This window comes from Aythya ferina (genome assembly GCF_964211825.1).
Source record: "Aythya ferina genome assembly, chromosome: 3".
Lineage (NCBI taxonomy): Eukaryota > Metazoa > Chordata > Aves > Anseriformes > Anatidae > Aythya > Aythya ferina.
Genome location: NC_140298.1, coordinates 97,041,916 through 97,056,632, shown reverse-complemented (window position 1 = coordinate 97,056,632; position 14,717 = coordinate 97,041,916). Strand labels below are relative to the sequence as shown.

Genomic DNA, 14,717 nt, shown 5'->3' with positions numbered 1-14,717 from the left:
TTTCTGAATTCAGAGATCCATCTGTAGTGAACAGAAGGTTTGGTGGAACCACACTGCACTAGAAAGTCAAGTTCAAGCAGCAGAAGAAAAAAATCCTCTCTTATTATGCTATACAAATACTCACTAGATTAGGAAAGAGATCATTTTGTATCTATGAGTTATTGCAATTAGGAAAAGTATTACTTAGAGTAAGGTTATGCTAGTGCCTCCATAATGTGTCAAAACCAGTAAAAGAATGTGTCTCTGCTATAATGCCTTTGCTCTTTTATACTAGTATTTAGGGAAAAAAAAAAAAAAGGGGGGGGGGGGGGGCGGGGAAACCACTAGATAGAAAACATGCACATAACTTCAGACAAATAGCGTCAACATGTAAGGTTGTACACTAAAGGAAATAGTATTTCTCTGAAAGCTTCTAGCACTTTTTAAAAAATGAAGAAAATTTGTACCTACAAATGAAATCTATTTGTAACAAAACTACAATTTGCAAAATTTTGTGCACAGGCATAGCTGGAGAAGAAGGGGAGGGTTGTGGGAGGGCAGTAATTCATTTCAATAGGTTCTTCATTATGAGGAAGCCTGCTGGCTCAGTCACAGCTGCCATGGTATCAATAGCCTTTTTGGGATCTTGTATTTTTCCTACTCTCATGATGTTGCCTTCCCTCATTAAGATTCAAATCCAATTGTTTATGCTGCCGCTCACTGTTACTCTTCTTTCATGCTGATTATTTCCATTGAATCTCATGTAAAACATACAGAATTTTACAGAAAAATGCAGGCATTGGCTGATAGTGAGGCAGAAAAAGCAAAACAGCTGTTTGTTCCTAAAACATAGCCATAAGGATTACATCTCTCTCTCAAAATATGTAATAGTATATAGTCCCAAATAGTTGCTGCTAGTGTTGTAACAACTGATGAATTGAGCCTAGTAAAACATGTTTTGTGTACATGCAAAGGTGTAAAATACTTTATTATTCCTCAAAAATCAGTCACCTAAATAATTTGGTATTTACCAAATAAATTCTCTACATGATCTCTACTCTTGCAACCCTGATGTTGCTTCCTCACTGCAAATTCAAGATACATGTAGAAGGCCCACTCCCTTCACTGTCACCTATCAGACAGTTATCTTGTGACAGATTCTCTTTGTTCATTTTTCCCACACTTTCAATTCATCTCTTAAGTCCTGCAATTGCCCTTTCCTTATGAAAAGCTAACTGAATCTCCAGTATGCTAGAAAACAACACTCTTTTTCCCATCCTCAGGTTTTAGTTTGTCTTTGGTAATACTCCAAATACTACTTGAAAGGTAGAGATAATGCTTTCACTAACACATCTTGTTTTTTTTTTGTTTGTTTGTTTGTTTCTTTTTTGTTTCCCTGACCATTTACTAACTGCTCATAGCTCTCAAAACATAATCATGTCATTGTTCTGAGTACTTGAATTTAACCCTTATCTTTTTCAGTAGCCTGAGAAATTTTCCAGAGATTAGGCAGCAATTGCATGTATGGTACAAGAAAGGAGAAAGCTCAGTGCAAATCATCTCCCTAAGTGTCATGTCACTTAGCATTTGTTTACCATTCCTAAATGGGATATATATGATGCTTGGTAAAACATTCTTCTGAAATATCCTCAGTATTCTTTTTTCTACTTAATTTATACTGATAATTTTTGCCACCAAAATTAACACTCATGCATTCACACGTTGTTAATCAAGTCCAAACACAGAAAAAGCAAATGTTAACAACAGACAGAGTAATTATCACTTCTCTCTCTATTTACAACATGTAAGTGATCCTTATGCCAAGTCTCTTAGGAGCATTGTATCTGAAGGGGTATGTGTGACAACATATTAAAGAGGCTGCAAGCAGAGTAAGAACCAATACCTCTACATGTAGTGTATAATCCAGTATTGCAATATTGATAACTGATTTTTGTTGTTGTTTTGTTTTTAGGAAGAGATGCAATTCTAAGAAGGACATTATTTAGACAGACTGTTTACATATTTTCATATCATTGCAATAACAGATTCATATGCTGCCTGTTCAAGAACTGAAGGACTTTTTTCCTGTTTTTCCATTTATTTGTACATGACAAGCATAGTAATAAGAGTTGTAAAATTAACTGCAACTTAAGGAAATTATAAGCCTAATAATTGTGTGATGAATTGCAGTTGGAGCATACCATTTTTGCGTCAGATATTCTGACTCTTGAGTACTTCTGTGTGAATCTAAGGGTTATCACTCAAAGGCCTTGCTCCAGGTCTGATAAGACAAGATAGCAGGTTGCAGACAAAAGTATTCATTGGGGAAATATTATTCTGGAGATCTTTGAGATCAGAGAAAATAGAGAGTTCAAGTTCTGCACTTGTGTTGAATTTACAACAGGATGATTACGCATCATCAAAATATACTTTATAATGAAGTATTATAATCAGAGAAACAGACATCATATTACAAGTCTTAATTTGATGATAAATAGTATATGTAATCCACAAAGTATGATTTAATCATACTGGAAATCATTAATAGTTACCTGAGTAACGGATCTTGAACCCTTTCTTACTGGTTGCATGATCAGTTGACCAGCGAAGATACAGCTGATTCATTTTGCTTGTAAAGTTCATTTGTCCAGTATGATTTCCACTTAAAGCAACCAATAAAGGGCTTTGCCCTGAAGAACCTTAAGAGATTGATAAAGAAAATATTGAAGTTTTAAAGTACTAGCAGTTAAAGCAATCCTTTCCATATTTTAACTGAGCTGTGAATGTAAATATATAAGGGCATATAAATATATAATAGCACAGCATATTTTTGCCATTAAAATAATTAACAGATCTCTATTTAAACTGTCTGTTCAGTTTTAGGTTTTCATGGGAGAACAGCATAAGAAACCCAGGTACAAACAAGCTGACATATAAAACAGTGTTTTTGCCATAAACATTGAAAAATCACTGGAAACCTTATTTTTTAAATATATATATTTACAGAAATTACTCTATAGTAGGTTACATTTTTGCTCCTTGTCTTTATTTTTTTTTTTTAATCTGATATTTATTTAAACTTATATTAAGCTTAAACTAGTGGCTGGAAGCAAATTTATAAACTTCTTGACACTGTGCAGCTTTTATAATTTAAAGCACCACCATATTACATAGTGAACATATTGCCTACGTATCTGTCACATATAAAATCACCACAGTTGCAATGTGGAATACACATACATACAAGTGCTATGACTTCATGATACATACATATTAGGACTCAGTTCTGTTAAAATATTATTACAGAATTATTCCAGTGTTAAAAGATATTAACTTATGGTGAATATAGGATGTTGAAATGTATGTGTGTTCTGCCACTAGACTGATATCTTCATCACTATTAACCTCTAGAAGAACAAATAATGATTTGGGAGTAGATAATATAACACAACACCATATAGTGAAAGGGAAAAAAAAAATAAATCAATAAATCAAGCCAATCTCCTACCGAATGCTTTCAAAAACATGAAATGACATCCTTTTCCTAAATATGAAGGTTATCTATTCTATAGCTGAACTCCCTTTCATATGCTCACTATGCCGTTTACATGTCTTTCAAGTTTTGGAAAGCCAAGTTCAACCAACATTATCTTGGTCACAGCAGACATTTCAAATATAGAGGGCGTTTCATTCATTTTTGCTGACTTTGACCAGCTGCGGCCTGATCAGTTCTTCTTATGTTGCATGAAACCATAAAAATAAAACTGACTCCAAGGAAACCTAAAAATTGAATACAATTGCTGTCAACATTCTCCCCTTCCAGTCCCGTAAAAAAAAAAGTAAATTTTCTGTTTGGGATGTTTCAGGTACAAAAGGGAGGCCACAGAAAAACATAAAAAAATAAGATAACATCCTAGTGCTTTAGAACTGCATTTCAGTCACCATAATTACAACACTATAATTAAATATTAAGAATAATTAAACATAGTTTTAGGCACATGTTGCCCTCATCAAAATGCTTTGTGGCTTGTTTGTGGTTTTTGTTAGAGCTAGTGTCTGATGATTACAGTGTAAGATAGACAATGAGGACTGCTGAAGTCAATTCCTATTTTTGCTTGAAATAATGATTTATAACATGACGATCCATTTAGTTTCTCTTGTTCATTCTGGGCATTGTAAAATCTGTTTAATACAATTTAGTCAGTTCATAAAGTACTGTTACAGTTTGGAAATTCTCAGATAAAGGGCTGCAGGAATACAATTACAGATAAAGATCTACTACATATAAAGGGGAGATAACTTTCCTTATTAGTGATGGTAAAATTAGACTGCAGCACCACATACTAAGTAGCCACACCACATTTTTTAGCCATTGGGAGATCAGTGAAATGAATCTTATTTTTTCCTGAAGTTGAGTTTCACCTTCTGGATGTTACCAAAGCAGGCAGCTCTTGGGCTGATGTTCAGAAAAGTCAGTAGCAGGATGTAGGTATTCTTGAGGTTGATTTTTTATTATTATTATTTCAGAGTTTGTCTATACAGAGAAAAATATACTAAACTTCTAGGGTGCTGACCTGTCATATAATGTTTTCCTGAATGTTAGATAAAAGTTGGCATTGCTGTTTCATTGCAATGACAGAATTATGTTGGCTTCTTTGGGGAAAACAAAACAAAACAAAACAAAAAAAAAACAATAAAGAATATTTGCTGTATTAAACAAATGCTATTCAGTATTAGCAAACAGAATACAGTGTTTTCAAGTTCAAAAGCCTTTAATGATTATATTCATGGTACATACATGGCTTTTTTGGTTTGGACTATAGATGGGATATCTTAGGGCTCTGACTGATGATGGAGAAAGGGAATGAGTTTTTGCTCTCTGCTGACCAGGGTGGCTCCATTAATGGGATGTCTATCCTGATCATCATCCAGCTGTACCATAATTGTCAATGTGGTGAGTTAGGCACAGTCACTATTTTCATTTGCATTCCAAAGCTGTCTTATAAGGTCATCAGAAGCCTATACCTCAGCAAATACTATTTCTCTAAAAGTTTTATTGCTGATCTTCTCTATGTGAAGCTTGAGGACATATATTTTCCTGGTGTAGATAGACCAGTTATAGTAAGTTAAATGAAGCTATGCTATTTTAGACCACATAAGGTTCTGGGATATGATCTGCAAAATTTAACAACACAGAGAAATACCTAAGCCAGCCCTGAACAAGCTAGTCTGAGTTATATCTATCACTGGTAACAGTGTAGCCATATCAGCATTGCCTTCTGCCCCAACTAGCTCATCATGCTGAGATGTAGAACTAATTAGCCTAGCAAAGCACATTGCTAATGTGGCCACAGAGACACAAACAAGTATCTCTGCAAGGCATTGCAATGTGCCATATTTAAATATCAACTTGGTGAGAGCTAGCTCAGGAATCTCTACATGGTACTTCATTGAGAGGTTATAAATATGCCGTTATCGTTCTCATTTAAGTTTGCTGGTAGGTGGTAGAAAAAATGACTTGTGGAGCTGTGCTAGAGATGAATTTGTAGGAATGTGGTTCTATGTCATGAAATGACAATGTTTAAAAATGTAGGAACTGTGATAATTCTTCTCTCAGATCTATTATTGATAATCTGATTTCATTACATTTAAATGCATAAAAAGGAAAACAAAAATATTTGTCAGGAGCATTCAGCAATCTAAGAAGACTTTTTCAAAAGAAAACAAAGTGATCAGATCACTAGAAAGTTCCCAGGCATACTTGCATACTACACATTGCCTTGATGTTAAATACAAAATAGAGTGGTGGAAAACAGAGATTTTTCAGACTATTTTCTCCACTAACCTGACACAGAACAACAAATATATTATGAAGGAAAAACAAAACAAAACTAATGAACCAGTATTTTTAAAATAATGAAAAATACTGTTTTTTCTTTTTCCGAATGCTGTTATCAAAAAGGGACACTATTTTAACAATAATTTTAGACACTAAAAGCCTGCTATTTAGTAAGAATACACAGAGAAAAACACTTCAAAACATATGAGCGTTTAATATTTTTCATGTTATGAAACTTACATGGTGAATATTAATCAGTTCTATCACAGTTATCATATATTCTTGGTTAATGAGGGAGGATGTGTTAACAGTCTCCAAATGAATAAAAATATATTAAAGAACAATCAGGGACCAGCTATTTTCATCAATCAATGAGAACAGAACAAGTGGCAATAAGCTCATAATTCAGCAGAAAAATAAGAATAGGCTGTTAATTAAACAGGGCCCTTTGAGAGGTTACTGCTATGAAGTAGGAAATGCTTCTACATTCTAGAAATTGAGTTTTTGTCATTTCTCTACTCTTTGTATTAAAACAGATGGCCAAATCCTTTAATATGGATATATTCAAACAAGATACAGCAATGGTTCTGCTATGCTGTGGAGAAAGTAGAGTGGGTATTTGGACTCAAATTTCAGTATTTGGACTCAAATAATGTTATGAAATTTGACAAATGGATTATACCCACAAGTATTTCTCTCTCAGAAACGATCCATTACTAAACAGTGTTAACCTACTTTCAGACACCTTCATACATTTCCCAAGGGTACAGAAAAACTGCATGGTATTGACTTTAATAGGAAAGCTGCTTATTGCTCCTCCTCTAACAATACCAAACAAAATTAAACAGCCTCTTGACTACATCTATAAAAAAACTTTCATTAATTAACAGACTTACATTTAAGGCAAAAGTAATAAAAATACTGGACTAGATTTTGTATGTATTACTGCATTAAGAAACCAACAGTTGGAAATCAAGACCCATTTGGCTTTATATCTGTTTTTTCTAGGCAAGATGGCATTTGGATTTTTCTTACCATCAAATACCTCCAGCTCATCAAACTGCTTTTCACTTTGAAACATTTCTACAAAGATGGAGATGTTATATCCTGTATCAACCTTTATAGTCCAAGAACAAGTCTGAGAGTTGGGATATGTGCCTGGGTAGCCTGGACTGAGGATCACTCCTGACGATTCTGTACGGATTTCATTTGCTGGACATTGTGCTAGAAAGTATACAATAAAAAGAAAAATAAGAATAGCAATGAAACAAAGTATTTTCATTTAAAAAATGGTTATAATATTTTTTAGAGATACATATACTTAAATTCCAAATTAAAACATGTTAAAATCATATTCTAGATGGAATGAACAATAAAGTTTCTCTCAGTACAAACAGAAACAAGAATCAGCTTTATAAACCTTGCATTTATGAAATGGAACATCATTAGTAAAACATTTATCCAGAAGCATGACCAAAGAGTCACAGCCCAAAGAGTTTACAGTCAAAAGGTCTGTATACACTGGTGTGATCATTCCCATACATAGGTAAAAGTCCCAGTAAAACTTATTATTTATTTATATATTTATATTTATCGTTTATCTATTTATTATTATTTCACCTTGTATTCAAAGGTGTATATGATCTCTGCATATGACTATACTAAATAGCTGTATATTATACTAAACTGTTGAAAATTTTATATTCTAAATACTGGTTTTGATTAAAATAATCTTTTATTGGCCATTTTTTCTTTAATATTTTGCCTCTCATGCAGGATGGACATCTTCATGTCTGTATGCTGTTGAGGTCTGATACATTTTCTCTATATTTTTGTGTAAGATCCACAAATATATCTATCTATATGTATATGCATATATATATATATTAATTCCTGGAAACTGTATGGCAACGTATCCAAATAGTTGTGTAAAATGAATTATTCTGGAAAGCTGAGTAACATAAAAACAGAAACAAAAAAAAAGATCAGGGGCATAAACATAGTCCAGGGGAAAAACAAACCAAAACCAAAGAACAACAACAACGATAACTATCAGAAACAAACATTAGAAAGCAGGCTGTTTCCCTTAGTTGGCCTTTTACAGACTTCAGACTTGGGGATGAAATTTTGGTTCATTTGTAGCCATGAATTTTGCTGTAAACTTTTGGAAAACAGGACTGGACAAGAGGTCCTTTCCAACCTCAACCATTCACAAGAGATATATCACAGTACCTAACAATGAGAGGGACATTTCGGCAGTTACTCAGGGGCATGAGAGATGCTCCTTTGCAGTTTAGTGGGCTTTGGTGGGTGGTGTGGCAAATCTAGTGCTCACTTGGGCAGCCATTGCCAGCTCACTTTCTCCACTATCACACTACTCACCAGCTTTCCCTGGGTATACCTTAGCTGCTGATTACATGACTTAACCAGTAGGGTGGAAGCTAGACTTGAACATTTATAAGATTCAAATGGTTAAAGACATAAAATTGACAGTGAAATACTGGAACAGTGAGACTGTTTCACCTTGACCTGTAAAACAAAAGATATGTCTATTTTCCAATAGTATTATCAATCAGTAATTGTCAGTGGAATAAAAATAAACTCCACAGTGCTCTGTTCTTTATGTCACACTTAAAACAGGTGAAAACAAACACTGATTTAAAAACTTCAGCCCAGAAATTATTTATTATTTGTAAGTCCACCCTGTGAATTTTGTAAGTAGCTATTGTAAAATGGTTTGGCATGATAATAGGAAAAACAGTAAAACAAACAAACAAAAAAACTTCTCAGGAATATTGGAGGACATAAGCAATCTATCTAACATTCATTTTTAATCATATAATTGCACATATAAATTCAGAATACTGTTATTTGTCAGTTTGCTTGAATTCATACATACAGATGAGGTTTACAGAAAAAAAAAAAAGCAAATAACAGAGATCTTTACGTTACACAATGACATGTAATTGAGTGTGATGGGGCAGTAAGAAAAGTCCTTCTGCAAGATAGCATAACAATTTCACGATATACCAAGAAACAGATTATCTAACCTGACTTTTGGAGAAATTTGATTTGGTTATTTTGATAAAGGCATGACTAAGCTTCTTGACCTACCTCTAATACTACTGATATCTCCACCTATGATTTCACTTTTTATGCATAAATATCATTACCATGATAGGACAATAGTACTACCTCTCTAATTTAAATATTTTCATCGGTCAGATTAGAGATATCAACCTTATAGTGAATGTCAAGTAGCTGTTTTATAAATATGTGATTTTTTGTGACCAATAAAGGAGCAATTCTTGCTGTACAGTGCTTATCATGCTTTAATTTACATCTCTACCCTTCCCTAACAGCAATTAAAGAAGTAAAGAAAGTTATAGAAAGAAAATATAAGGACAGGATGGCAGTATAGGCTCTGCAGGTATAAACACAAATTACAAATGTTTGACTACTGATCACCACAGGAATGCAACCTTGAGAGCTGGGAAGAACTGGTTTAAGGGCACAAAAATGAGAATAAAGATCATGTATCCAGTGTATTTGAAACATCCCACATATAGTGAAAATGTGAAGTAAAATTGGAAGGTACAAATGACAGTCACAACACCCACAAAAATAAAAACAAAAGACAGGGTTGGGGATGAGGGACAGAGGGGAGAGACGGAATGAATTTCTGCAGCAGTGTCTTTCTCATTAAGGACTCTGCACTGCATCAGCACCAATTCTTACCTGCAGAAGGTTCCTCGCCTCTTCAGTAGAGAAGGGAGTCCGATTTGCCATTTTACCACATTTTACAATGTCAGCTCAACAACTGTATGTGAACTTCTCATGTTTCACTATCTATTTTGGTTAAGTAAATAAAAATTTTGGAAGAGCAGCATGTGTTTTTTCTGCTCCAACCCTACACACATACAAAGATGATTACTAACTTGGATGCAAAAATGTATAAAAACAGATAAGGCTAAATATATTTGTGCAAATGAGGAGGGGGCACAAAACACATCATTCTTAAAACTTAATGATCTGGAGATCATTAATTCAGAATGATGTAGAAGTGGTCATAGAGACTGATTTTTCTTGCCTGTTAGATATGTCAGCAGACTTGTCTTTTATATAGTATTCTAGAATCTGGCTCTCTATCATATAAATGTATGTGTCTACCTCAACACGGACACAGCACAACTCAGGAGAATGAAAAGTTTTCTGACATCTTTCAAAAATACGAAGCTGATAAATACAAATAATATGAACAATCAAAAACTACAGTTGGTAAAATGCAGAAATACAAGAAGACAGAAAATTAGTTTGAAAACAATGCAAATTGTTTTTCCAACTAAAAAATGGCAAGTAGCAATTTTTCCAATTCTATTAGGGTCAGATAGTAATGTATAAATGCAGTTCTATACTCCATCACCTCAAAAGAAATAGAGTAGAATTGGAAAATGTATTGAGGAGGGTGACAAAAATTATTAAAGGTATGAAATATATTCTGGTCTGTAGAATAATGCCATAAATATTGTGAATAGAGGACAACTCATTACTGTTTTTTCCACTAGAAGAACTACAAGACATGAAGTAGGAACAGCAGGTCTTAAAAGGTTCAAGACAGACAAAAGGAGAAATATCTTCATGTGTTACATAGCTTAATAATTACATAATTTAAACCCACAATAAAAAGTGTATTTAAAACACTTGTATTATTTCAAAGTGGGATTGAATAAATCCATTGAAAAAACAGCCCTACAGGATTCACAACATGAAGAAGTGAGCAGCCTAGCTACAGTTTACTGAACGCTTTAATTTACTTCATACTTGCAGTGATCTTATGCTCTTTGCTATATTATCATCGGCCAGTGCCAGAGATGGAACATGGCATATATGGATTTCTGGTCTGATCTTACCAGTTTTAAAGATTTTAAAGAGTTTTAACCAGAGTTTTAAAGAGTTTTAACCAGATTATTATTTTACCAGTATTAAAGCAGTAGAACTATAAAAACCATGAGAAATAGTGTGCCAAAACTAAGAACAGTGATTGCAGGAAGGGGAAAAAAGAAAGTTTAACATTTGCCAGAAGACGTACCTGCTTTGAAAGTTGCTTTTATGATAGTAAGATGAGATTTTCTCATAGAATCATAGAATATCCTGAGTTGGAAGGGACCCACAAGGTCATTGAGTCCAACTTGTGGCTCCACACAGGACCACCCTCAGACCCTATGTCTGAGAGTGTTTCCAAACTCTTCTTTAACTCTGGCAGGCTCAGTGCCGGGATCACTGCCCTGTGGAGCCTGTCCCTCTTGGTGCAGAACCTTTCCCTAACACCCAGCCTGACCTTCCCCTGCTCCATGCCGTTCCCTCGGGTCCTATCGCTGTCCCCAGAGAGCAGAGCTCAGCACCTGCCCCTCCGCACCCCTTATGAGGGAGCTGCAGGCCACCACGAGGCCTCCCCTCAGCTTCTTCTTAAGGCTAAACAATACCATTGATTTCAGCTGCTCATCAGTCATCTTGCCCTCTAGGCCCTCCACCATCTTCATAGCCCTCCTTTGGACACTCTCTAATAGTTGTATGTCCTTTTTATACTGTAGTGCCCAGAACTGCACACAGTACTTGAGATGAAGCTGTACCAGCACAGAGCAGAGTGGGACAATCACTTCCCTTGACCAGCTAGCAGTGCCGTGCCCAATGCACCCCAGGGTACGGTTGGACCTTTTGGCTGCCAGGGCACACTGCTGGCTCATATTCAACTTGCCGTAAACCAAAATCCCCTGATTCTTTTCAGTGGAGCAGCCTCTCATCCCCCAGTTTGTACATATAACCAGTGTTGCCCCTTCGCAGGTGCAGAATCTGGCACCTGCTCTTGTTAAACTTCATATTGTTGTTGATCGCCCAGCTTTCCAATTTGTCAAGATCTCTCTGCAAGGCCTCTCCACCTGCAGTGGAATCAATTGCTCCTCCCAATTTAGTGTTATCAGCAAACTTACTCAGTATACCTTCAAGTCCGACATTCAAGTCATTTATGAAAACATTTGAAAAAAATGGCCCTAATATTTGATTTTGATTTTTTACAAGAAGTTATCCAAGAATTGTAATTTCAGCCACAAAAGATTTGTATAATGATGCTGCTTCTATAGCTAAGATGAAAAAAAAAACTTTTTTTTATTTTTCTGGTGACTCAGAAATCTTTTACCGTTATCTAAGACACAAACATATTCTGTTGATTGAAAATACCGATTACACTTATTTCTTTGTAACAAGTAATTGATTTTTTTAGATCCACAAAGAGAGAAAATATTATGAAAATCATAAAATGATGATACATACATCCATCGTCAGTAATGAGTAATAGCAATAGCAGTTAAATCAGTCAATCCTTCACTAAAATTTAAAGCCATAAGTGACTAGAGCCATAATGACTAAAAGAATAGTAAGAGGTTACCCTTATGTAACTGTTTAAATGGTTCACTACTTCATTTATTTTTCGCTAGCACATACTGGTTGAGCTAGATGAATCCTCAATATACATGCTTAAACTCTACAGTGTTAGTGAGCAATACTCTACTATCATGAGATCAATGTTCTTTCAACTTATCATCCCTATGGATTCTGTATTTACTACCCTCAAGTTGGAAATTTCTGTCTTGTTAATATATCTACTGATATATTAAAATCCCATAATTAGATTTTTTAAAAAAGAATTTAAAATGAATAGTTACAACAAAATTTATATATGAATTTATATATAACATATTGTTTAAAGAAACAGTGTTCTCAGAGTGCTACATGAAAATATTCATATATTTACTTACGAGTAAACAACATAAAGATAGCAATTAAAAATACAACTTTAAGTGACCCACCAGTATTTCACATGATCTAGAAGAAATAACTAAATAATGAAAAATAACTAGGGTGTTGTCATAAATAGGCATCCAGTTCAACATTTGCCTTCACAGTAATAATAATTTGCACAGAGAGACAATATTGGAGAGTTTTTTTGTTCTTTTTTTTTTTTTCAGAAAGGAAAATTAAAGGCATTTAAAGGAACAGCTTGTGTGAGAAAAGGAAGCTAGTTGCATCCCAAATCAGCTAAAGGAACTCCTCTCTTAAGTCTGAAGTCTGTTCAAAATAACTGTGTCAAAATCTTTACTCTAATGCCTCTGGTTCCATTGTCTCTCTCTTTTTTTTTTTTTTTTTTGTTACCAGGTGATTTCATTCAATGTTGTCTCCATTAGTTCTGCTGTATTCATATCAAAAGACAGACAAAGCCACTACTAGCTCATCAACAGGAACTGTTATTTAATCCTTTTAAAGAAAAATTATATGTATTAAAGATGTCTAATAATCAATTAGGAACAACTTGTTAAATAGTAAAAATTGAGAAACTTTAATATATAGGATTGTTCTGAAAAACAAATAATATGAAGAAACAAAGAAAGTCACAAAATTTACAAAGTCTGTGAGGGAAGTACAGAGCTGCTAGTATCATCTGGAATGTCTCAAAGAACTGCAAAGAAACTACTGTTTCTACCATCAGAGAAAGTCCTGAGTTTCAGTTAGCTGACACAACTGTTGGAAATCAACTACTTCCCTGTGCTTAACAAACGGCAATTCATTAGCAGAAAATCCCAATGTCTCCATAGTTTTTACCAGAATTTTAAAAGAATTCTCCAGTTCATTTATACTTTTTTTTTTATTTATTATTATTTATACTCTAATTGAAACAGCCACGAGTTAAATTACTGCTTTTATTCTTAACTTAAAATTGACAGCTGGATTTGCAGTGCAATTCTGCAAATTGACTATATTCTGCATTCTGACTATATTATCTTACAGCAAATACACCACTGATGAAATAACTCAGTGAAATTATAAGGCATCAGAGAACCTTGATTTGTAATTATTTTATTAAAAGAAGCGATTTCCTGGGCAGTTTGTTTGGTGAAATTTGGTTTCTTATGACATCATCTACAGTCATAGTTTCCCAAGTATAACAAAAAGCAAGCAGTGAGGACAGCTTTTTCTGTAATTCAGTCAGAAAAATATGTATTTCCTGTTATCTAAAAATACTGAGTTTGTGCTGCAGCCTTTCCCTTTGTACCTCTTTTTTCTATTAATTATGTCTTCTGCCTTCATGAATCATACATGAACTTTGAAACTAACTAACAGATTAAAACATTATATCAGAAAGGCCTTGAACAATCCTATAAACCTTCAGGAAATTAACATTCAATTGTATATTACTTCAGGAGATTAAGCTTAAACATGAGCATGCTCTTCCTTAGAGAAAAAAATTCACAGTTGAATTTTGCTACGTATTTTAGAACATATTTTTGTCCACATTGTTAAAGTGGAGAAAATAATTTCTTACTTAGGAGGAAATTCTTCACTCAGAGGGTGGTGAGGCACTGGAACAGGTTGCCAAGAGAAGCTGTGGATGCTCCATTCCTGGAGGTGTTCAAGGCCAGGTTGGATGGGGCCCTGGGCCACCTGATCTAGGGGGTGGCACCCCTGACCATGGTGGACTGTTGGAACTGAATGGTCGTTATGGTCCATTCCAACCCAAGCCATTCTATGATTCTATGATTATTTTATTTTGGAATTTTAATTTAAATTCATATATTTAAAGTTCTTCAGGGGAGAAAAGAAATCTTTCATTTGCTGTGAAACAATGCTAAATCATTTAAAGGAATTTTAAAAAGCAGTGCTTCAATGGTAGTGTAGTTAATGAGACTACTCTTTAAATATACATGTAATGCTCAGTGCCTTTGAAAGTCAAGCCACTTGTCTTTTGATTCTAAAGTACAGAATGTCTGTCCAAATATTTTAGAGACCAGTTTGAAATTGTGTGCACTTCTTAGATACCGAAGAAATAAATGGAAAGTTTTCATTTGGA

General features: G+C 34.4%; 1 protein-coding gene across 1 annotated transcript in view; it reads right to left on the bottom strand.

Moving 5' to 3' along the window:
* The window catches only part of CSMD1 (CUB and Sushi multiple domains 1), a 1,186,176-nt gene that overhangs the window by 105,908 nt on the left and 1,065,551 nt on the right, over positions 1 to 14,717 (bottom strand). Inside the window, exons 47-48 of the mRNA XM_084516291.1 lie at positions 6,854 to 7,042; positions 2,532 to 2,678 (exon numbers count right to left, since the gene is read on the bottom strand). Of these exons, the coding sequence (XP_084372417.1) occupies positions 2,532 to 2,678; positions 6,854 to 7,042 (336 nt within the window). The remainder of the gene's footprint in view (positions 1 to 2,531; positions 2,679 to 6,853; positions 7,043 to 14,717) is intronic.